The sequence below is a fragment of the Meriones unguiculatus genome, chromosome 11, assembly GCF_030254825.1.
Source record: "Meriones unguiculatus strain TT.TT164.6M chromosome 11, Bangor_MerUng_6.1, whole genome shotgun sequence".
Lineage (NCBI taxonomy): Eukaryota > Metazoa > Chordata > Mammalia > Rodentia > Muridae > Meriones > Meriones unguiculatus.
The window spans coordinates 27371401-27397117 of record NC_083359.1 but is presented as its reverse complement, the minus strand read 5'-3'; the positions used below and the strand labels follow the sequence as shown (position 1 = coordinate 27397117).

The following is a 25717-nucleotide window of genomic DNA, read 5'->3' as shown; positions in this document are numbered from 1 at the left end:
GCATGCCCATCTTACATCTTATAACTAGAATAAATGTATTAGTAATACTATTCCCTGTAGTCATTGATAAGAGATATCCGTGAGAGCTGCCATGTAAAGAGGAAGAAAAAAACCCTGATTTCCTTTCATCTTTGACACTCTGTTTTCTCATCTTTTACAACGCTCTTTTGATTTTCTTCAAGTGGCTGCTCCTCTATTCTCCTTGGGCAAATTTATAATAATTGCATCCAATTTGTGTTCTTTCCATCTTTAAAGATAAATGTCACTCAACAACATTTTGTGCTTTTTTTCTTTTTGTCCATTCATTAAAGGTTTGCCAATATGCGCTAATCACATGACAAATGCTACTCAAGTGATTATGTCATTCAGCATTCACCCAGGGAAGAAATCAGTACTAACATTTATCTAGACTAGATAAATAAAGGAGACCACAATTTAGAGACATTAATGTCTTGCCAAGTTATTTCTAGGCGTCTGAGAAGCTCTGCTCATAGTAGATCTTCAATATGTACTTGTCTGATTACTTATTGGATCACTACCGTTATTTTGATGGATGTCAGGGTATTTTGTGATTTATTTTGTTTACTGAACTTCATTCTTTCAACCAGAACTGAAGAATCTTCCTGACGGTGACCAACAGACAAGAGGGGTAACTAATAGAAGGAAGTCTGGGTTTGGAGATATTTTTGGAGAGAAGGGAGTTTTCTAGGACTTCATCATTAGGTTGCATTGTTGGCTAACTACTTCGAGAATCTTTTGGTTATTGAAAAGTATTTTTTCTCTCCTCATTATATTTAGCTTAAATAATAGTCTTACTGTAAGAGCAAAGAACAAGAGAAATCAACAGTCCTTCTCCTGCTCGACCCTTGTGTGTGTGTGTGTGTGTGTGTGTGTGTGTGTGTGTTTGGGGGGGTGGTCGCGCGCGCGCTCTCTTGCAGAACTCCAGCATGCAGTATCTGCACTGTTTATGGTGCCTTACCTGTCTGTAACCTAGAAACTTCCTCAGACTATGAAAGCAAACAGCTTTTTCTCTCTGCTTTGTCCTCCATTCTAGGGAAGCTATCAGATTCCCGCTGGCAACCGTCCCTCCTCCACAGTTCCCTTGGAGTCACCTCTCTATGCTGCCCAAAACCACTCTCAATGTCCCGGGGCCCGGGGCGGAGAAGGGGGGTGGGTCATGTAGTATGTGGGTCAAAAGGAAAGCTGGACCTGGCCACAGTGGGGACCAAGAGATTTCAGCAGGGATCCTGCAGCGCATGGTAGCTGCGAATCCAGTGCATCCAGGGTCCCTGCTGTCATCAGGAACCCGCTGGACCACCGGCGGTGCAATCTGTGCGCTTTCTCAAACACAGGCTCTCAAACACAGGCGCCGCGGGCTCTTGGAGGTCCCTGCGTGGAAGCAGGGAGCTAGCCAAGAGAGGGCGAGGTCCTGGTCTGAAGAGTTGAGATTGTCTAGTCGAACGGTTAGAAACACTGCTTTAGAAGCACACATTCGCTTTTCACCCTACTCCACCTGAATGACCTTGGACATGGTCCTCAGATTCGATGTGCCAGTTTCTACACCCATAAAACGGGGGCACTACGGAGTCAGCTTCTGGTTAATGTTGCTTTAAGCATGGCTTTCTGCGCACAGTAGGCGCTCGCGGTAAACGGTGACAAGCCTCAGTACTAGACACTGGTTCAGTCCTAGGGCGCGGGAGTCCAGGGTGAGCTCTCTGCCTTTCTACCTATTCACCCCGGAGGTGCCTCCGCTCGGGGAGTTGAAGCATCTGCTCCGTTCCCTCCCCCTCTCCAAGAGAAGCCAGGGAACACAACTCCCGGGCACCCCCATTTCGGTGCCCTCGGCACCCTCTTTCTCCCGCCCCAAGCCGAGGAAATGATTTTTTCCCATGAACTGAGTCCCGGTCCCGTGTCCGTGGTGAGCCTGGAACAGGAGGAGAGGAGGCAGGCTTGGGTCCCCATGGGCTAGGACAGGGACGAGGAGAAGTTGTGGCGTGGAGATAGGGGGCTCGGTGGCTCCGGAGGTCTCGGGGTCCGCTTCGTTGTGCTTGCCTTCTGTGAACGACTGGGCTTGGACGCACAAGTCCAGCTTCAGCTGGCCGAAGCGGAGCGGCAGGGGTACAGCTCTGTTGGGCTATAATAGTGGGCGGCGAGCTCGGGTTGGTGAGGTAAGGAGTGGTGGGTGGCCAGGATTGCGGTAGCACGTGTGTGTGTGCGTGTGCGTGTGTGTGTGTCTGCGTGTGTGTGTGTCTGCCATGTGCCCGTGTCCTCGAGGCGTGGGGGTCCGGAGGAGAGCATCCCACCTCGCCCTCCGCCCTCGCGTTGGGTGCCTTTTGGCCCGGCAACTGTGCTTGGACCTCCTGTCACTCTCTGTCCCTCACGCCCCCGTCTCCCTGTCCCTCAGTCACACCTCACCCTGCCCACTTACTAATTTCCCTGTGCAGAGTCAGACCCAAACCCAGAGAAGCCCTTGCCTGACTGCTCCCTTCGCCCCCTCCCCCTCCTGCTATAAATAGCCGGACTAGCGGGTCAGGAACGTCACAGCGCCAGAAACCAGGACCCCGAGGTTTTCTTAGGGAACGGGGCGGGCAAAGGGTGAGCAGCAGGAAGAGAAAGGAATCGCTCGTGAGTAGTGAAGAAAAAGCTTGCCCCTTGACTCGCAGGAAAGGCTAGCATCGTATGAATTCCTGCATTCTTCCCCTTTCTTCTCAACCCCTTTCTTTCATATCATCAATCCACTCCCAGCCCGCCCCCATCCCCCCCCTCACCCGCTCAAAATCCAGCCTTTGCTCAGCACCCCTCCCATTGGTCTCTTTTCTCCTCCTCGGACACCAGTTCCTACTCTGTTCCCCTCCCCTCTCCTAGCGCGCCCTCCCCCACCCCCACCCCCACCCCCACCCCCACCCCCTCCGCTAGTCCCAGGCAGGGGATTGGTATTCTTAAGGAAATAAAGTTCAACTATTTGCTCCTTTCAACCTGCTTAGCCCCTGAGTGGGATTTCAGGAACCCATCTTTTACCCTCACACCCTACACCCCGTTAAAAAAAAAATAGAAAGAAAGAAAGAAAGAAAGAAAGATTAAGGACACACACACACACACACACACAAACACACACTCACACTCCAAACCCCACCACACCGTGAGGTGCAAAACTACCTCCCGGAACAACAGAAACTTACCACACGCTCTGGTTGCTTTTGTCTTAAAGACAACAGGAATACAACAACAACAAAAAATAAAAATAAAAAAGAAAAGAAAGATTTTACTCTGGATGCACTTCTGGGGTGACAGTTTAATATTATTCAAACATGTACTTATTACACACATGTATGCTTTACTTCCTTTTTCCCCTTTAATTTTTTTTTTTTTTTTTTAACAAGGAAATCTCGGTCCCCGGCAGCCGCCGCTGCCCCTTTGATGTTTTGGTACGCCGTGCGCATGCGCTCCACATTAGAATTACTGCGCTGGGTAGACTAAGTTGGATCTCCTCTCTTCAGTGAATCCCTCAATCCCATCAAAAACTAAAGGGATGTGGAGAGTCCGGAAAAGGGGCTACTTTGGGATTTGGTCATTTCCCTTAATAATCGCCGCTGTCTGTGCTCAGAGGTAAGTGTCTTTTTCCTCTCTCTCACTTGTCAGGGCTCTGTCTGCATACCTCTCTGAGAGCAGTGCTGTTGAAGATGCCGTGCTAGCTTCTTCATTCATTCCTGTTTGTTGTCATTTTCTTTCCTTCAGTGTCAATGACCCTAGTAATATGTCGCTGGTTAAAGAGACGGTGGACAGACTGTTGAAAGGCTATGACATTCGTCTGAGACCAGATTTTGGAGGTAATGGGATCGCCTTGCAAATAAGAAACAGCCCAGCTCCAGCTGAAGCTGTCTTTTGGGCTTTGTGTTCTCTCTCATCCTTCTCCTTAGTTGTGGGTGCGTGTGGCGTATGGAGTGTTTGCCTGTTTTACCATGCCATGAAATGGATCCAAACTTGCCAGTTTGTTACTGTCCAGGACCTGGAAGGTTTTTCAAAAAGACCCCCTTAGCGTGTGACCAGACACTGTAATTCTTTCCTTCTCCTTCACTGCGAGGAATCTTTGAGCTTTCTTGAGACACAAGCCTGTTAAGTTTGGTTAACGGTGTGCTCAGGGCTGTCTTGTAATGTGAGTATTTTTGAGGACAGAATGTACGGGCAGTTGGCTGAGAGGTGGCCCCAACTCCCTGTGCCCACCTACTTTGAAAGAGTTCTGGCCATGGTTTAAAGTGGCTCTGTTCGGGATACTATCTAGTCCTCTAAGGGGAATGACACAGGGGGTTGAGGGGGGAGAAGGGCTTCTGGGAATAGAGAATAAAGATAGTAGAGGGGAAAAGGACAGTCTCTCCCTGCAGCCCCAGATATGCTAGTGTGGTCATTTGATTTTGCTTCAGACTCTTACTGGAGCTGGAAGAGTTAAAACCTACACACAGAAGTGGGGGGAGATGAGAAAGAGGGGGTTTCAAGGCAACACACACAAATCCTTAGGGTGAAAACAGTCCTGTGCTGATGTCAGTTGTGTGGACTCACATGCTGAGACATCGCCATGTGTAGACACAGCTGAGCTGGCCGTCCCATCAGCAGCACAGGTGTACGTATTTCTAGAAGAGCATTCCCCAATTCTGATCGCCAAGAAGAAGGAGAGTGATGAGTCTGAGGATTAACTCCAGGGAGTGGGTTTCTTTAGAGTTCCCAGTGACAACTCTTGGTATGAGTGACTAAGTTCTGAGAAGTCACGTGGCTGACCTTCTTGGTTTGCAGGTCCCCCTGTGGCCGTGGGAATGAACATTGATATTGCCAGCATTGATATGGTGTCTGAAGTCAATATGGTGAGTATGACTGTTCAGAGCTTTGTCTCTGAAATCCTTCCTTTGGGGGAAGGGGCGGGGGTTGTGTAGCCATTGGGGGTGTGGTGTGTTTGAACGCACACATAATGTGTGGGGACAGAGGCAAGGTATATTTCCCTGGACTTCGTGGTGTGTGTAGTTACAGAACAAAACTCCTTCTGCTTCTTTGCCCTTCCTCCAATTCGGATCCAATACTGTGTCTTGATGTGGAGTAAGCAAAATACATCACACATCTGATTGTAAAAGGCGGCAACACGCTGGAGGCCCCTGCAGAAACTTTGGTTCGGGCAGCTTCTTTAGAAGCCTCAGTTTGTCAAGTTACAATTCTGGGTTTGGTTATCAGTCATGGTAAAAGGAGGATATGAATGTGACAAAAACATTTGTCAGGTAGTCTATCTTACAAACTAAACTATCACAAAGAGACTAAGTAATTAGTCCTGGGAAATTGATGCCCACTTGTTGCTTCAGGAAATTGCCTCTTTATACTTAATGACACTGGACATCTCCAGCCCCAACTACTCTCCACTTCCTTTAACCCCTTCTGGCATTTCAATGAGATAAAATAAAAACGGACCACTCTCTTTCCCAAAGGCAAACTTAACACCAAGTGTACTTTCTTACTGCATCTGCAATGTTAATCATCGTGTGTACCAAGCTCATACAATTTATTGACAGCCACACTCAGTTTTTGGACAGAGTCCAAGCACCAGGAGACAGGGGTGTAAGAAGAACCTGTGTTCTCCAACAAGGGAAGCACTTTTGGGGGGGTTTGCTTCGTGCAAGAGCGCCCCCTGCTGCCCATGTTGGAACACTGCGGACATGCATGACAAGGACAAGTGTCCCAGATTCCCCCACTTGACTCAGGGGTATTTCTCCAGTGAGTCTCTGTCTGTCTGTCTGTCTGCCTCTCTCTCTCCCTCTCTCTCTCTCTGTTTCCCTGTCTCTCTCTCCCCCTTGTATTTTGCTTTTAGAAAGTCTATATAAATAGACTGAACCTTAATGTAATATATTCCAGTTTATTTTTCAGATCTGATAGCCCACAGCATATTTCTGATTGTTCTGACATTCTCCTGTCTTCCTATCTTGAGAGTGGATGAATAATAACTAAAGGCAGAGATGAAGTCTGTAAGCTTTTATACAAACACTTTTAAGCCAGCCATTGGGACGTAAAATTTAGGACATACTAATTAAGTCAAGAAGTTTGAAGTATTAGGATTTAGCCTGGTTCTCACCTCAATTTAACAGAAGTTCCCATATTCCCAGAATTCAAAGAGGCAACTTCCATGGCAGTCACAGATGCTGGGTAGTAACAATCTGAAGGCCTCCTATGATTCTGACCATTTTGCAGAAACTTAAGGCAGAAAATCGATTAACTCAGCAGTGGTTTCATAACAGAAATCTTATAATCCAATAATTGAGAATATTTTTATTGTATGCCACATAAACACCAAAGAAAGACACTATTGGATGAATCGCAAACACAGGATAGGAGATTCTCCTGTGTTGATAGAGAATGCCTCTTTTAAGAAATTAATTTCTCAAATATGTGAATATTATTCATGTGGGATTTGAGAAGTCTTCCGTCAGTTTACATATTTTGCGAGGAATATAAAAATAGAAAATGTCCTAATTTGGGTACCTCCATAGCCTCAGGTACTTGACTCTAAATTGAACTGCTAATGTTAAAGATGTATAGATATCAAGTAATGTTTTGTGTTTTCTACATGTGATTGTGTCAGACTCATATCTCATTTATTTATTTTTAAATTTATGCTTGTCTTCTCCAATAAAACTTTTAGTAACCACTTCTTTAAGACATCACAAAATGATATTTCATAAAGAGTTTTTAAAATGTACATACAAATAAAGCAATGCTCACAGAATGATTCCAGGTTACTACAATAGTTTAGGAATGGACTTGGGTGTATTATATCCTTACAGGTGTAGAGTGGTAAAGTTTTCGGGTTTGTTTTTTAATTTTTTTTCCATGAATTTTACTGACGTTTTGCCCTACATGCACCATTTTGAAGAGATAACAGAGGTGGACACAACGCCAAGACCTGCTAGTCAAAATATAGATCCAGCTGAGGCAGGGTGTCATCACTTTGAGCTATTTGCTGTTGCAGAGAAGTCATGGGATGTCGAAAGTGCAAAAATAAATGTCAGCTTGTAAATGGGACAACATTGTAGCATTAATGATTTGAAGCAAGTGTGAAAGAATTCCAAGCCAGATTCCTTTCTTAGATTAATGCTGACACTCATGGATTTGTTCAGCCACACTTTGAGCTGTTGAGGAGTGTACACTTATTTCAGCTACCAGTCCTGCTGACCTAAGAGTTACCCTCCAAATAATCTTTTTATAACATATATTGCTATTACCTTGTTTCTAAATATGGTTCTTCCCTTGGAAGCAACAGTTGAGTTGGACCCCCATTGGCAGCTCAATATAAGATGTTTATTGCATATTCTTCAAAGCCCTACCAGGGTTAGGATGCTTAGGTTATATTTAGTGTCAAAGGATGGTTGATTAATTACTTAATGGAAACCTCAAAGTTGATTAATGTCCACATTTATTCCTCAATATGGCTTGTGCTCTACTGTCTTTGCAACTTTTACTCTGGTGCATCTGCCTTTCATGAATGACAATTCCTTAGACCATTTGAGCTGAAGGAATAAGGAAGGACATTCCTTAGAGTCCTTTGAACTGAAGGAATAAACGTTTGTGCTGATATTTTGTTTGTTTGTTTGTTTGTTTTTTAAAGATGACATTCGTAGAAAGATTCTGAACTGGATCAGGGATGTTAGGTGCCAGTTGCATTTCTAAGTCACAAAGAGGTCTTTTTGTTTGTTTTGTTTTCAATTAAAAAGGCCTTTATTTCGTTAAGAGTCAAAAGAGAGCAACAGTTCTTTTCTACCACCCCAGATAATTAACAGATCTAATAAAATGACATTGGATGCATATACGTTATTGAGGAGTGAAAACCATGAAAGCATTCATGGTACCCAGGATCCATCCCTACTGCTGTCCTGTGTTCATTTTTAGTGGTCATGCACCTCATTAATTGTCAGTTTCTTCATGCTTGATCTGTAAAGGACATTTTCAATTGAGTTCCATCTACAAGTTACATGTTTCTCTGGTTCTACTTGCTTGTTATGGTAACTGTTGAATTCATAAAAGTTTCAGGAAAACTTTGAAATGTAGAAAAACTTGAAGGAAGGCCAAAGAACTGTGTCAGTCTGAGTTCTTGGGAATATGGTGAGGACGTGGCAGGCTCTTGACTTGGGTGACCATCACCCAGTGGAAGATCTCTGAAAAAACATGATCTCAGTCAGAATGCTGCTAAGCAGGAAGCTTGGCTCTAGAATGAAATATTTTTAGATGTCTTGGTTAAATTGGCAGGAATCTTTTTGTTAAGATTCTTTGATGAAAAGTGCATTTTACGATTCAAATTTGGCTCTGAGAATTATGGACCAAAATAGCTTTTTCTTCATTTGAGGCAGATTCTTCATTTTGAAATGGCACATTTGCCAACCAACTGAAGCAATATTTCACTTTTCAGGAAAGAGTTCTAGTAAACACATTCACAAAATTACCTTTTTATGGAATGGCAAATGGAGAAAAGTAATGCTTTAAAAATATACAGATGTTTCTTGTATCACCAGCTGCACAGCTTAAAATTCCATTCGAGGAATAGTTATTTAGCAGCTACTACAAGCAAGATACGTGTAAGGCCTGATGGGCAGAGCAACAAAAAATATCACCCAGCCCCAGACCTCATGTAACTTTATATTTGAGTGTGTGTGGTTCTTCAACTCTGTCCCAGGTTCTTACATTTGCTTAGCTGCAGTCTTTTCTTCTCTTTTCTTTGACACCTCTGTCTTCTATTAGATTTTTGTCACTTAATCTCAGTGCTCATTTCAAATTTTGGTATGTCAGGTTGGCTTACTTGCTAACATAGTTTGCCTGCCCACTACTCCCATGTTGACAAGTTTCACCAAAATAAATAATGTTGTCTGCCAGTATGCAAAGTTTCCAGTATTGAATGGAGAATCTATTTTCATAGCAGAAATTTGCTATTATTGGTTACAACCTATAATATATATGTGGCGAAGTAGAACGCAGAATCACAGTGCTTAACTTGAAGATATGCACAGTTTAAACCAACAATATAGAGTGAATCTCAATGCCAAGGTATAAGTACTTTGAAGGATGAAGAGTATTGCTGAAATACAGAATAATGATGTGGTCAAAATGGAGGTTAGAGATCTGTGGATAGGTGTTTCAAGCAGAAGATAAAACTGACATTGTAGAGAAAATGGCAGAGGGGTAAAAATGGTGTCAGTGATTTGCTAGTAGCTTTAAAAATCTCATGTGATCCTAAGGACAGGGTAAAGAGTTGATGATGTAGCCATAGGCAATGATTACATTATATAGCATGATGTGTGTGTGTATGTTTATGTGTGTGTATCTGTCCATTGTCTGTCTGTCACTCTGTCTGCCCACCTTACTCAGGAGCTTGTAACATTTTGAAAGAGAATAAAGAACCATGCAAAAATCTTCCCAGAATCATATTGTCAGACTCAAACCTCTAGAAGATGGTTCTGAAGTGCAGGAGGTGAACAAAAGTGGAACAAAGTCTAAGGTCAGGAGAAGATATGAAAGCTAACTACAGAGGCTAGGAAGCACCGGTGAGTTTAGCTCTGACTGTAATATAACACCCATACATCTACAGATAGGATTGGTATGGTTTAGATGAATCCCAAGATTTTGATTGTGTCATCTATTGCTCCAGAGAAGATAAAATGGCAGGAAGGATGAAGGATTAGCTGATGGTGGGTTAGGCTTGAGCAAGGCTGAGTTTTTGAGTTTTCCATATGTAGCCTTCAAATGGGGGTAACTGGTAGGTGATTGAAAAATGAAAACCTACAACAGAGAAGGAAGGATGGCAGATAGATGCAAACACTGTGCCCGGTAAGTGGGGCTTCTTACTGTATGAAGAGAAAACTAAAAAGGAATTAAAAGACAGCTAAAAATGGAGCTCTTACCAGAATCACTTTAAAGAAGTAGTGAGACTTGTTTCTCAGTCACAATAACAGGCACACATTAACAAAGTCCAATGAGAAGTACTTTAGTGATTGAAGGCCAACTACACTTTTGAGGAGAGGAAAACTGCTCTTTTTTTTTTTTTTTTTAAGGAGCCATATATACTTTAGAGAAGAAATATCCTTCAGGAGACAGTAGGTAGAAAATTAAAAAAAGAATATAGGATGTTGTGAAAAGCCGAAAATTTTCTTGATTAAAGACTTTCATGTTCTCTGTACCAGAGAAGACATCTTCTAATGAGACCGAAGAAGGAGCATGGCTGTTGTGAAATATGTAGGGAGGTCACTAGAAAAGGTGATGAAGCATGAATGGACACTCAATGGCCAAAGATTGTATCAGTGATAAACAGATTATGCATAGAAACTGTATTCTGTGTTGGCAAATTACTCCCTTCCTCCTTCCCTTCCTCCTCTTCTTCCCCATGTCCTCCCTACTTGCTTCTCTGTTTTCCTTCTTCCTCCTCAATTTCCTCTTCTTAATATTTATCTTCTTCCTTATTAACTTCTTTCCCTTCTTTTCCCCCTCCACCTTTTATCTTTCCTCTTTTCATACCTCTTCTTCTTATTCACCCTCTTTTGCATTCTTCTTTCCACCCTGTTTCTCTTCTTTCCTGTTGTCTTTTTTCCCTCCCCTTCGATCTCCTCCTCCACCTCCTCCTTCACCTGTGCAGTGTTCCAGCAATCATTATAATCATCACTATCTCATTAGTATCATAAAATAATTATAGGCACTGCTTATTGAGTTCTTATGCAGTCATCATGTTATTTCTCATTATCTCATTATCAAACCTCCTATAAAAACTGAGATCATTAAAATCAACTTATTTATGAAGAGAAACCTGAAGTGCAGAGATGAAGAATCATTTCTTCAAGGTCACACAGGCAGCAAATAATCACATTCACATCTCTCAGTCTAAAAATCTCCTTTAGACTGCACTCCTAACATGAGAAAGTTCAATTGTTTCTACTAGGATACTTTTTGGTTGTAGTGTTTTGATTTTAATTCTTCTGAGGTGTGTGTGTGTGTGTGTGTGTGTGTGTAAGAAAAGAGCAGAAGATTAATGAAGCAGTTATTCATGGGATGTTACTGTCATTCCTTGTTCTATTTTTATCTTTTTTAAACTTATTTTTTGTTTATTACAATTTATTAACTTTGTATCCCAGTGGTACCCCCTCCCTCATCCCTTCCCAATGGAGCCCTTCCTTGTTCTGTCTTTAAAACACCCCAATTTTACACAAGTGATTCCTTCAGTCAGGCATTTTATCCAGATATATTAAATATGACCAAGCGACTGGAGGAAGGTTTGTTTAGGATCTCAAGTATTCGAGGAAACAAAAGGTGATTTCTTTCACTGCTAGTGAGCGTCAGTCCCTGACATGTCTAGTTTTGTTTCACTGCTTCAGTGGTGTCAGTCAAGGGACCGTAAAGGTGACTGATTTACGGTAAATAACTGTCATCAATGTTGCTGGCTTAACCTTCAAAAGTTTTAAACTGTTATAATTATTTTAAGCTGTGGGTAGACACCGAGTGAAAACACCACACTCTTTCATTTTTGTCACTTATTAGCAAGACACCCTGTTTGCTTGTGTGCTTGTATCTGTGTGCTTTTCCCTTTTTCTCCCATGATCTAAACACAAGTCACCACAAGCATGGGGTCTTTGGACTTTTCTTGTGTTTTTGGACAGCCATTCCGTTTAATGATTCCATTTTTGAAATCTCCTTCTTTTGGCTCTCTCAGAGCACATCCTTTGATGTTTCTCTTTCTGGGTACACAGCAAGGCTCTGCTTAAATGGGTGGTGAATTAAAGTTCTGACTATGGGCTTACATTGTAAAGAAGGCAGATGGGGGGGCTTTCTTCAATGTCATAACTTAGAAATGCATCATATATGTTTCCTTTCACTCCTAATCCGTTACGCAGTTACAGAATTCCTGCAAGAATATAAATTAGAGAGAATGCTTTGGAGGGGGAAGGATTACTTTTTAAGAAGGGCCCTTTCCTATTTTGGATTCATTCAAAGAATCTGAACCTTGGCACTCTGGGATTTGGGGTCCAATATTACTCTGCTGTAGAGGGCCACTCTGTGAACTAAAAGGTGCTCAACAGCAGCTCCTGCTTCTATTTATTAGATGCAAGTGACAAACATTAAATTATGACAGTTATAAATTTATTTTAGAATCATTGGTGCTAAGAATAGAGTGCTTTTGTCATCAGGCACATAAGGAAAAACATTCATATTAAGCAGTGTTTTTCTGTATTTAATGGCCATTCTCATTTATGTTCAAAAGCCTATTGTGGGTAAATAATTTAAGAATATGAAAAAACATCTGTATTTGTTCATTCTCTAAAACTGTTTTCATTTGGGTTTATTAAATTTTAATTTCCGTCCTTATTCAAATTTTGCTCAGTGCTCTTGGTTATTTTATAGTATTATACTGTACATTTTAATTTCATAGGGCATTTTAATGTGCTTTATATGCCTTTTAATTTCATAATTTACAATTCTAGTTGTAATAATACACAGCACCATGATCACCAAGGCAAACTTGTGTTTGTCTGCATTCTTTCTATAATTTTGTATGATATGCAAAGAGATGAACATACTGATCATTTACTTATTACCTGTTATAAATAAGAAATCTGTTGTATCTGTTTTACAGATACACACAATTATAGCAATTGGTTAACTAAAGAATAATGGCACACATAATTTTATGCTTTATTATTAATGACATGCAAAATATGCAAGACAGAGAATTGTATTGAAGTATCAATATTAACTTGACTCATCTACACAGCTATGACATTCTGAGTTTTTCTAAAATTACTACATTTTGTATAATGTAAACATGCACTGAAAAATAAACATTAAAGAAGAAAACATTATTGTTTATGAGTTTCAAAAGATATAAAACCAACACCATGACTGACATTTCCAGGCATATGTCTTACTTGCTAAATATATACTATATTATATTACTTTATCATACAGTATGTTACTCAGATGGAGAATTGAGTTGTGCCAATCTATATGAATAAATATGGAGAGGTGTTTTACTTTTGGTGGCAGTTTTGTTAACATGCCATAGGCGTCTCTATTGCCAACTCTCATTTCCATGCTCTGTAAGTTGGCACCTAGTGTCCATTTCCCTGCCAAGAGGTCTTCACTATAAAGTAATTCTCAGGCAATTAAAGATGAAATAAATTTCCTCCTAACACAACAGCAACAATTAAATTAATGACGTTTTAAAGGTGGATCAATGTGTATCTTGGAAAGGGTTAGGTGAGTGAGCCAGAGAGGAAGACCAGAAGTTGGAGAGCCAGCCCTTGCAGGCACCTCTGATGCTCAGCACAGGTCTGACTCTCCCCAGATGTGCAACTGGTGAGGGCTGGATTTGTCAGAGGCCTAGAGGAAAGGCTGTCATTGACTGCCTTTTGGAAAGGGTGCCTTATTGGTTATGGTTGTAGAGTAAGTCTTGAAGTAGATTTTACAACAGTTAATTCTTTACAATATAGAATTCCTCCTTATTGCAGAAGTGGAAAGGAAAAGCGAGATAGAGACACTGTGTTTCAGATGATGAGATAGAACTGAGAAGATGCAATGCACAGTGAAAGACTAAGATTTAATTTGAACAATGACCCTTGAGTTTTTCCGTGTCAGCACTCATGTCTTCTGTGTCAGAATTATGAGTAAATATGAGACAGAACTGAGTAAGTCTGAGAACGCTCAGGGAGCACAGATTGCAGATATTGTCAGGGAATGTCATCCTTCTAGAAATGCTGCTTTTTAGTGAAATTAGAAGTGAATTTGATAATTCATCATCAAAAGAAAGGGGAAGCATTTGGCTAGTCTCTTATTGTGATGAAGGCTTCGGCAGCAAGGTATACTGCTCATGCTAGAAGGCCTGATTTCAATTCACATTATGGATATCAGGTAGCTCCCCATTGCCTGTAACTCCAACCACAGAGAATCCAGTGTCGCCGGCCTCCTCTGGCACTTGCACTCATGTATACATACCCACACATAGACGCACATGCCACACATGTGCACATAATTAAAAATAAAGTACTTTTGAAATGCAAAGCCTGGCTTGTTAAGCACCTTAAAGCTCAGTAATTCGGCACCCAATTTGTTCAAGATTATTAATAAAAAATATTTTTAATTGTCTGTCTGTAGGTTTTTATATCACATTGCGTTACTCAGCTCTGCATTACTACGGTAGAACACCTGAATGAATCAACATAGTTCGATTTTGCCCATGGTTTCAGATGATTTAGTCCACCTTGGGCCTTGACGTCTGGAGTCAGTAGTGGGCCAGCATCCCTTGACTAGAGAAGAGAGCAGTAGAGGCCTGTTGATCTCATGGCAGCTTAGCAGGCCCCAATCTCCCTGTTGGGTGTTCAGTTCACACCTCTAATGACTAATCATTTTCCCTCTAGACCCCACTCATAAAGGCTTCACTGCCTCCAGTTACCACCTGTCACTGCACACTGAAACTTCAATGTGTAGATCTCTGTAGACATTCCAAATCCAAACTATGATGATATTTTAATTAAATGAATAACCTACAAAATCCAGTTTTAACACTAGTATTTTCTATAAAACTTTAGATGCAACTATTTCTATTTCTATATAAATTCTATTATTTTCAGTCTCCTGTTTGATTTAAGTACTTCAGGTACATGAAACTGATTCATGAATGTCTATCTCACAATTTTTAGTATATAAATGTTCATGGTGATTCTATGTATATTGTAAATATATTTGTAAATATTTTGTATAGCTTATATTATTATTTCAAAGTATTATGGAACATTGTCATATGTTTATATGTATAGTTTACATGTTGATATATAATGAATTATATCACTTTAAATTGGCTAATTAACAGATTTTGATATTTTGACCCATCACTTTATTTTGGTAGAAATAATTGGCTAATTATTATAGCTTTTCATCTTTTATATAAACAAAAACATTAAAACTCCATTTTACAAATCCAGTTTCATGTTTATGTATTTCCTGTGAAAACTACTCCTAATATTTATTTTATGAAAGTGTTCCAATTTTATAAGTAGGCTCCTGGTTTCATAAGGAGCTCATGAGTCTACACATGTAGATGAACAATGACATGTAAACATATTTGTGTTTTATATATATATATGTGTGTGTGTGTGTGTGTGTGTGTGTGTATCGATATTCTAATACCTATGAATGCTAAGGTGCAAAAAGCACAGTATATATTAGTTCATAATTTAGTGACTAAAATTATAATTCACAAATTTGAATATCTCTACACCTATCATTTTTGTGCTAATGTTTCCGGAATTTTGCTGTGTGCTTAGTCTGTATAGAAAATTATTTATTTTCTATACAGAAAATTGTGCTAAATTAAACAGCACACTTAACCTAGTAATGGGAAGAAATAACTGCTCATTTTATAGCTGCGTGGACTAAATTTTGAGTAATTAACTTATCCGTAATCACGTGGTGATGACAGCACTGCTAAGGTTTTAAACCACAGGCTGCTGACTGTAGCACTATATATATGTCAACATATGTATGCAATAATATGTTATGAGACATAATCAAGTGTGATATGTAAAGAGGATTTATTTTTTAAAAAGGTGGGTGTAATATTTTTACACTACTATAATTTTGATACTGGTTTAGAATTTTTGTTTCAATTTTCATGAAAATAGGATTCTTGTTAACCATCATGTAGAATTCAAGATCGCTTTTTTCCTGCACATTCTTTTGCTATTTGATGCTTTCCATGAATATATCTACATTTCTTTTACCTTGCAACTTCTAATGTCAGAAACAGGAAAAGAAAGTTTTTTGAGTGTTGCTCACCTTTCTTAGAAAGCAGAGTTGATTTGAAACACAGCTTTACTTATTCCTGTTTCTTGAGACTGTGGCAAATTAGATTGACAATGAACTGTACAATTGAGTAATGATCCATTCAGCCAGTCACACACACACACACACACACACACACACACACACACACACACAGCACAGAACCTTTAAACATTGACTTTTTTTTTATGAGCTTGCTGAGCTTTTAAGAATTGAAGACTTTTCTCCATATTACTTATTTTCTCCTCTTCTGTTCATTTGCTCACAGTGTAGAGAATCAAAGTTAGAACCTCATGCTTGCTAGGTAGGCATGGTCTATCACTGAAATGGATCTCCAGAAAAAAAACTCTTTTCATCATTTATGAATCATGAATGAAAGAAACACCATAAGCAAAAAGTCCAGCACTACAAAGAGTTTTAAGTATGAGTGAAGAGCCGTGGATGAGTAGGGCTTAAATCCTGATCACCATTTCTGTGTTTGTTCTCCAATTTTCATTCGCTTGCTTTTTTATGCTGTTGTGTTTTAGAGATGATCCAGAGAGGGGAGTTGGGGTGATTGACAGGGTGATGAACATGGCAGGCTTTTGCCCATGAGTCTAAAGCATGTCTTCACGACCTACGGCAAAGAAGGCTCATATTTTACACTACAGCTGACTCTTGCTTGGTGTAAAATGTATGAATTATGCAATAAGGAATATGTTTCAGATGTGTCCATAACCCAGAAATGGCTTTCGGTTTGACTCTTTTTTATATCTTCCTTTCTCTCTCTCTCTCTTTTTTCCTCTGCCTGACTGAATGGCAGCCCTTGTATGTAAACCGTATTTTCTATCAACCACTACAAGTCCAGGTTTTGGCCTTTTGAATTTATATGCTATAGAATCAAATGTATCAATGTCTACATATATATATTCTTTGTTATTTGAAGTGTGGTACTTTATTTATTTATTTATTTTAATTAATTTTTTATTTTTTCATATATTAATTACAGTTTATTCATTTTGTATCCCAGCTGTAGCCCCCTCCTTCATTCCCTCCCCATCCTACCCTCCCTCCCTCATCTCCTTTTATGCCCCTCTCTATGTCCACTGATAGTGGATGTCCTCCTCCCCTTCCATCTGACCCTAGCTCATCAGGTCTCATCAGGACTGGCTGCATAGTCCTACTCTGTGGCCTGGCGAGGCTGATCCCCCCTCAGGGGGGAGGATTATTTATTTTTTAAGCCTTTTAATTTGAAAGGAAATGTAAAGTTTACTTGGGAAATGAATTATAATTGCTTTTGTTTGTTTTTTTTTGTTGTTGTTGTTTTTTTTTTTTGGTTGTTGTTTGGTTTGGTTTAGTTTTGAGACAGGTGTTTCCTCTGTATAACAGCCCTGGCTGTCCTGGAACTTCTTTGTAGAGCATACTGGCCTCAAACCCACAGAGATCCATCTACCTCTTCCTCCCAAGTGGTAGGATTAGAAGCACGTGCTGCCACATCCAGACAATTATAATTTTTGACACTTAACCGAAAAGTGATTACGAGTAATTTTCCAACTCATTTCATTGAGAAATCTTTATGAAAAGGTACAATTTAAAAATAGTTTCTTATTTTCAAGAAAGTATGAAAAGAATTCTACAATCACATTTTATGGATGTGGACTGGGGGGTTAGTGGATGAATCTAGGTCCTAGTTAGAACCAGAACAGTACAGTTCTTTTCACGATGCTCCAGAATATGCAGAGTTGAAACTCGAATTCACTCAAAAGATTTTTTAAGTTATTAGAAAAAATATTTATTATTATTATTTTTTTAGGAATTGAGTAGGTATGCCCTGGCCATAATCACCAAGGGTGATGGTTACTAGTGTACACTAATAGGTAGGTGATTTTTGACCATCCACAAAACTGAAACAAATAGAAGGTTTAATATAATCAAAGTCTGTCACACTGTGAAGTCATATAGGCCCCATCAGTCAGATATGAATTCTGTTAGTAATTATCACTTTCCGTAGCAGTAGGTTTTGTGAGTAACTTGGAGATTATAACATATTTTTTCTTAGAGTTTATACATTAGCTTTCGTTTCTGAGAAATGAATTCAGTTCTTGCTCAATGCAAAAATGTGCCCGGAAGAAAGTATATGTTAATCCTGGGAATTAAGAGCAAAATTAGATTTCGATTAAATGTTGTGGGAGACATTTGGAGCAAAGAAGGATCAGCACTTCACACTTGCCATTTTAATGGGATGACACCTGTCTTGGAATGCTCTAGGCACCAACCTCTCACTTTCTATGAAATAATGGCTACACGTGTTTGAACGCAACTCAAAAGACTTCAGTTGGAACAGACTCCTTTCTAAGCTTAGGGCAGCGTGTTACTTAAAGAACCACCCTCTGATATCCGCATCTTTAAAATACTTTCATCTGATTTCCGCATGGATTGATAAGAACAAAATCAGAAGAAATATATCTTGTTTATATATAATGTTCCTTGCATACACATATATTTTTACATAATTGCTAAGTTACATATTATGTGTACTTATTTAGAAAGCAGAATCCTTCAACCAAAAACTACTGGCAAATTTTAACAGATTATTCCTACACTTATGAAACCATATTCATATCAAAAGGAAGATGCCAGAAGCCCCAGCTTTATTCTATATTTATAACTGAGGAAATTTAAATCATGGGACAGCTTTCTTGAGTTTTAGAGAACAGGTTTTTTTTTTTTAATTTGCTAATAGAGATATTAAAATTTATAAGATAGATTTAACTTGCTGGTTACATTTTATTGGTAAATAAGGTTAATGATCTGCCACACAATTTTCTCCATATTTAGGACTTTCTAAAAATCTGGATTCCCTTTTTTCTTCTGACCATTAAAATAGTCTCTAGCCAGAAAAATATTAACAAATTCACATTATTACAATTAGCAAAATGAATATAAAATCTTCTGACTTTGCAGAAATACATTTTTAGAATTAGAATTAATAGTTTTACTGAATATATTTACCATATGAAGTAAAATAAGATAGTATTATTATGCTTTCATGTGTGTTTATGACTGTCAGCATTTTGACAATATCTTTTGATGCTGTCTACAATAATTCTAATGGTTACATAGAATTTTATTACATATTTACTATATTTATGAAACCAATCATCCATGGATGAGCCTTATTATTTGGGGGAACTTTTACGACTATGAAATAAACATATGAGCAACTATATATATTTATATTAGATATACTTGTAAAATTATTTTTCCTGTTTTTAGATGTAAAATTTTCTCTGTAATTGTTCCATCAATAGTTATCTGTATTTTGTGCTAGTAGTAATTTTATGTTAAAAAAGTTAAAAAGTCATCCTCATTATGCTCATTATATTCCTTGCATTCATAGAACATTTAAACTTTAATAGGACAAAATATTACTATTTTTTTAAATAGTAAATTGTCTTAAAATTTCCTATGGAGCAGATTAGAAAATTTGTTTCTCATGGGTATTCCCTGTTAAAGAACATGCCTCTCCTTCTGACTTACCTATATTCTTTTATGAGCTTTAATAAAATTCTGCAGTTTTTTATATGAATCTGGCATATTTCTTGATAAATTTATTCTTATAACTACTATGTAGTTCTTACATTTATACTTCAGTACTTTATATTTTTATGAAAAGTCTGAATGGGAAATTTTAAATTCAATGACTATTTTTTATTCTTAGTCAAATGAATAAATGTCAAACAGATATCTTGGAAAACGCAATTTTTAGCTTCACCATTCTTGCGGCCATTTATATTTCAGTCTAGGATGAGGTATTCTTGATGGCACTAATATGATTGATGACCCCTAACACACATACAACATTGTAAATATAAAATTATTCTTTTAAGGAGGGTCTATTATTAATAAACTTAAATGGATAAAAAAAAACTGATTGCTTAATATTACTTTCAGTCTTCTAATCTGTCCCAAACAACCAGAATGCCCTGTCACTGAAAACATTGTCTTAATGCTCCTTTCATTTCCTTTAATTTTGTATCCTAAAATATAGTTTTGAAGTAATGGTATTTGGATAAGTTGTCTTTGGATAAGTTGTCTGTGTCCTTCATACTGTATACTTGCTGAAAATAAGAACTTCCATGGACGTAGTGACCATTACGCTCATTAAGGACTGTGACTACATACATGAGAAATGGTTGGAGTACAGTTGATGTACTTATAGATTAAAAGGAGTAGAAACTTTATGCTAAAGTAGTTACCATCAGAAAAATAAATCAGAGCATCTGCTACTCTGTGCTTAAATTTCTCTGTAATGGCTTGGCAAGATTCAACACTAAATTAGAACTGGCTTGTGTCCTTAGAGCTGGTATATTTAAAATGAGGACCATAAAGCTCTCCCATTACAGTAGTGTAAGGCAAATCATTGTTTGCCCATGTTTATTACAATGACTTGCCAGTTTAATTTATTGATCAGTTTTGATGGCCACATTGATCGATTTAGCTCAAAATTTCTAGATAGGATCACAAAACATGCTACTGAAGAAAACACAGCACACATTTTTGGAGATTTTAAATTCTTTAATGGTGGTGTAACTTTTGTTCTTGTTAAGTAAATGTGTTTTTGAGAAAAGGGCAAGAGATCAGAAACTAGAATGGCATTTCTGGTACATGTGTATGTGTTTCTTATAAATACTTGAAATGTTTAGTCTCTCTTTAGTGTATTAATTGGTATTTATTCTCTGTGAATACTATAAAATGTATTTTGTTCTTATTTATCTCTACTTCTCCCAATACTGCTGCACAGATCTACACCAATTTCCTATAAACCCCAACTTTGTTTCTTCTTCGTCTCCTTTTTCTTCTTCTTCTTCTACTCCTCCTCCTCCTTCTCCTCCTTTTTCTTCTACTTAAAAAAAAAAAAAAAAGCCTTTCCAGTAAAATTTGTGCTGCCAATACACTGCTGAGTTTGGGGCCATCCACTGGAGTGTGGCCAAACTACTGCAACCACACTTTTAAAGAAAAGTAATTCTTCTAAGTGAAGCCTTCAACTGTCAATAGCTCCACGGTTCACAATGGGGCTCATGATCTCCACTCACTGTGCTAGAATGTTGAGTGTCTTGATCCCATGCAGGTTTTATGCAGGCAGCCACAGCTGCTGTTTAGTTTATGACTGTGGTGGTCTTGTTTTGGTCCAGTTCTTCCTTGTCATTGACTGTTAAAACTTCCCTTGCACTTTATTATAGTCTCTGGGCCTTGAGGAAAGGTGATAGAGGTGACTTCTGTTGGCTGAGCACTCTTGGCATGCATTCTCTGCACCTTGAGCAGTTGTGAGTTTCTGTAAAAACTGTCCACTGACCACTGCACAAAGAAACATCTTTGATTATGTCTAGGAGCCACAATAATCTATAGATATAGAGAAATGAATTTAGAAGGCAGTTCGGTACTATGTCCATTTAGCAAAATCATCATCATTAAAATCATCATCATCATCATCAATGGCAGGTTTACTCTGATGCCAGTGAGCCCCCAACCAGGAGTTTTCAGATATGTTTACAATAATATGCTAGTCTTTCCTTTGTGTGGTGGGCCTTGACTCCAATTAGAAAGTGGTTGGTTGCCTTCATAACATGCCACTCTTCTTTTTAATATTTTTTTTATTTTTAAATAATTTTATATATTCACTTGTATCCCAGCTGTAGCCCTTTCCCTCTTTTCTTCCCAATCCTTCACTCTCTCCCTCATCTCCTTCCTGCCCCTTTCTGAGTCCACTGAGAGGGGGTGTTCTCCTCTCCTTCCATCTGGCCCTAGCTTATCAGATATCTTCAGGATGGTTGCAATGTCCTTATCTGTAGCCTAGCAAGGCTGCTTCTCCCTCAGGGGGAAGGGAGGCTCATGAGTTCATGCTGGAAACAATTCCTGTGCCCCTTACTAGGGAACCCACTTGGATACTGAGCTACCATGGGCTGCGTCTGAGCAGGGTTGTAGGTTATATCCATGAACATGCCACGCTTTAGCTTATGGTTCTATCTTGCCATTCTGGTCATTGTTCCAGTTTCCATGTTTACAGCTGGTTAAAACTTTTGAATGTGATCATATACACAGCATTCTACAGACATGTTCTCAAATAATGATTTTTTTTATTTCAATTTATGTTTACTGGTGTTTTGTCTTCTATGTATGCCTATGTGAGAGTGTCAAATCCCCTGGAACTAAAATTACAGACCATGTGAGCTATCATATGAGTGTTGGGAATTGAACCTGAGTCCTCTGGAAGAGTAGCCAGTGTTCTTAACCACTGATTTATTTCTCCAACCTCAAATCCAGTGTTTTTTAAAAAAAGAAGAAAAATTAAAAGAAAGAATAAATGTATTTTGGAACAATGTATTTTGCAAAATTAATGGAGATGTTCAAGTACTTCTATTAAAACCTAATTCTGTTTATATGGTGGGCTAAATGTGTTCAGAATTTACTAGTCTTATATTTATTTATTTTATGTCACAATAATTAAATCACATTTTTGTACAATAGATGCCATTCTTTAATTTAGTTTGCAATTTCATACATCATTTAAGTATAAAAAGTTGAGAAATCAATACATGTTACCTAAAGTTGGCAAATAAGATATGCTAAATAGCAATTGTAAATCAATTTTTAAAGAATTCTGCATTGTCTATCACCTCTAAAATATAGCCAAGGCAGTCTGTATTTTGTATTCTAATTCGCTTTGTACTTAATTATGAAGTTGTGTGACTTCACAATGTAAGGATGCATGTGCTATGGTTAATATTTTGATCACTACAATAATTATAATCAGTAAAATCTTAATCCATTGTGTGTTTTAATTCTCTCACTGAGAGAATTTCACCATAGCCTTCTAGGCCATGCTTTAGAAGACAGTTTCCTTGACTATTTTAACCATATGCAGGGTGAACTCAAAATGAATCTGACTCATCGTGGTTACATAAGAAATGAATTAAATTAATGTTAGAATAACCTGTAATCTCTTTCATTTGTTGCTTGTACTCAGAGAGTTATGACACAACCAAATTATATTTTTTATTTGGAAGTTATTATTGCTTACATTCAACCAACTGTTCTAAATCTACCATGTTTCAGTTCACTTTAGGAATTTGCTTTAGATAACACAGTATTCCTTTACTTACGTAAGAATCTGCATGTCACTAAGAATGAGAGCGGTCTATCAGGAGCCTTCGAGGGATGCTTGTTATGGTTGGCTAGCAGATCCAACTGGTGTTTTAGCAGCATTCCTTTCTGAAGTTTGCACACTGAAATTATTGCTAAGATTAAAAAAGAAACTAAAGATCATAGTTAAACAGTAGCTGCAGATTGTACGTAAAATGTCGTTTAATAGGACTTACACTAAACAAATATACCTTATTTCAGGTCTAAGAAAAATGAACTATCTTGCCACATAAGTTGTTTTAGCCACAATACTTTGAAATTCTTTTCTTTCTTTCCTTTGGTTTGTTCTGTTTTGGTTTGGTTTTGAGAAACAATCTTACTATGTAGCTCTGGCTGTCCTGGCTCTCACTCTGTAGATCATTCTGGCTTCACATTCACAGAGATCCACCTGCCTCTGCCTTTGGAGTGCTGGGATTAATGGCATGTACCACCATGCCAGGCTCCTTTCAAGTTCCTTTTAACAATATAGAGTAGTTTTGAAATTGGTCAATTTCTTTTAAAGAAAGGAATACAAGACACTTTTTCAGAAAATTGATCTGTATTTGACTACTGGACCCGAATTAAATACATTCTGTGGCTACTTCTACAATGATTAGAAGTGCATTTTCTTTTTTAAAACTAATAAAAAGCAGGTGAAATTCTATAGAGTGGATGCTTTTTTTTTAATTTTTTTAAACATGGGAACCAATGCATAGCCCATAAATACTGGGCTACAGAATCTTGTTTCTGCTGTTGAAAGACTGCCAGGAGCCTATCTAGACGGGGAGACCCCGCTTCCCAAGGAACAGCGAGACCAGCCTTCGGATGCAAGCCGCAAGAGGTTTATTTTGATACACGGGTACCCGGGGCGACCAAGCCTGTCCGAGGACTTGCGCGCCTCTCGGTTAGGGTGACGGGTTTTTATAGGGCTCGGGAGCAGGAGGCGCGGTTACAGAAGCGAGAAGCAGTTACAGGGTTCTGATTGGGTGGTTTGAACAAAGCCGTAGTTAAGTTAGGTACCCAGAACAGGGAAGGCGGGAAGGCAGATTGTGAGCCAAGTCACGTACCCCCCGGAACCGGAAGGCGGGAAAGAATGCAGTGAGGTAGCTATCTCCTCAGGGAACTTACCGCTATACTGCGCCTATTCTACATAGTGTTAACGATCGCTGCTATCTTTTGGTCTTTCACTGTATACTAGTTATGCAACATTGTTCAAATTAATTAACTTATTGGACTATCAGTCTTCTTGCCAGTTGTATGAGAACAAGAATGGGATGAACTTCAAAAGATGATCCCCACAATAAATACTTTAATATGTTTAGAAGGCTTATTACAGTGTCTGTATATTATTATATATCTACAAATAGTGTCTAGTAAAATATGACACACAGCCAGGATTGGTGGCACCTGCCTTCAATTTCATCACTTGGGAGTCAGTGGCAGATTGATCTCTGTGAATTCAAGACCAGTCTGTCTACATAGGGAGTTCCAGGCCAGTCAAGGATATAGAGTGAGACTTACCTTAAGCAAAACAAAACCCAAAGCCCAAAATGTGACACACATTAAAATTGCCTGCTTCCATGGGAGTTTCAAGACACACCTAACCTCAGCTTTTATGTGTGGGCAGTAAATGAGTACAACCATGCCCGAGAAGGACGTGAACATTAATGATCAAAGGAACCATTCCATAGAGAGGCACTAGAGTTGGATCTAGTAAACCTACATTCTAAATTTATCCCATCTCTCACTAGTGTGTGACCTTGAGTCAGTCTTATTTTTCTTTCTCTGAGACCTTCTTCTATTTATGCAGGTGCATAAAAAGGATTAGATTAATATACTATACCAGTTCTGAATGAAGTTCAAAAAAGTGAAAAAAATAAAAAGAATAATGTGAATAAAATATGAATTTAAAAAATGCTAGATTGTTTTCAATTTTAAAGTAGCAGCCATACATGGGCACAGTTAGGAAGAAAAAGTGTATTTGTTTTACAGTGAAAAAAGAGGTAAATGGTGATATGCTGTCCATTAAAAAATCTGCTGTTTTCTCCTGGATATTTTGTGGTTGTTTTGTAGCAGTGCTTTGTTGATTCCACAAAGCTTCAGCTCGCTAATCCTCCCAAGGTGTTCCATCTGCAGGAGTCTGCAAGAGATTTGTGAGGTGCTAATATTTCCATATGCTAATATCTGTTCACGAGTCTGAAAGGAATTCATTGAATAGTGGAAATGCAAAAAAGGACACCAACTCTCCTCTCTGCTCTTTGTAAGCTCTATTTGTTTCTGAATCATATGTGTCTAATCCTAAAGGTATGATAGCACCTGAGAGGCTCTTACATACACATCAGGCTAACACGAGCCCCATCTTCAAAAGACAGAATTCCAAGTTCCATGCACAGAAAATGACACCCCTTTTTCTGAGGAAAATGCAGGACTTTTACTCAGGGACATGAAGGGGCCCTGACAGCTTGAAGGCTTCAGACTTTCATGTTACAGTGAAAATAAAAGAACTGATTGCTTGATGTGCTGAAGCTGGAAAGGGAAGGCTGTCCTCTCTGATTCATATGGAAATTGTTGCCAAGGTCACTTTGAGAGCAGGAGAAATAGTAAAGTCGAATCCAAATCCTCAGAAGAAGGGCCATTTCTCACACAAAAGTGTGTGATTTACTCTTTGCTGAGGCACAGCTGACATTACCACTTTTGCAGATAACAGCCTCAATAGCAT

The 25717-nt window shown here is 38.8% G+C and overlaps 1 protein-coding gene across 2 annotated transcripts in view; it reads left to right on the top strand.

The window, feature by feature from the left end:
• The first annotated feature begins 1764 nt into the window (after window positions 1-1764).
• Gabrb2 (gamma-aminobutyric acid type A receptor subunit beta2) overlaps window positions 1765-25717 on the top strand; it is a 227872-nt gene continuing 203919 nt past the window's right edge. The window contains exons 1-4 of one of the 2 annotated variants that reach the window (XM_060363839.1): window positions 1765-2168; window positions 3381-3606; window positions 3736-3827; window positions 4786-4853. In XM_060363839.1, coding sequence (XP_060219822.1) covers window positions 3530-3606; window positions 3736-3827; window positions 4786-4853 — 237 coding nt within the window. In that variant the 5' untranslated portion in view covers window positions 1765-2168; window positions 3381-3529. Of the gene's footprint in view, window positions 2169-2607; window positions 2626-3380; window positions 3607-3735; window positions 3828-4785; window positions 4854-25717 lie in introns of those variants that run through there. The other variant, XM_060363840.1, reaches the window with a different exon arrangement.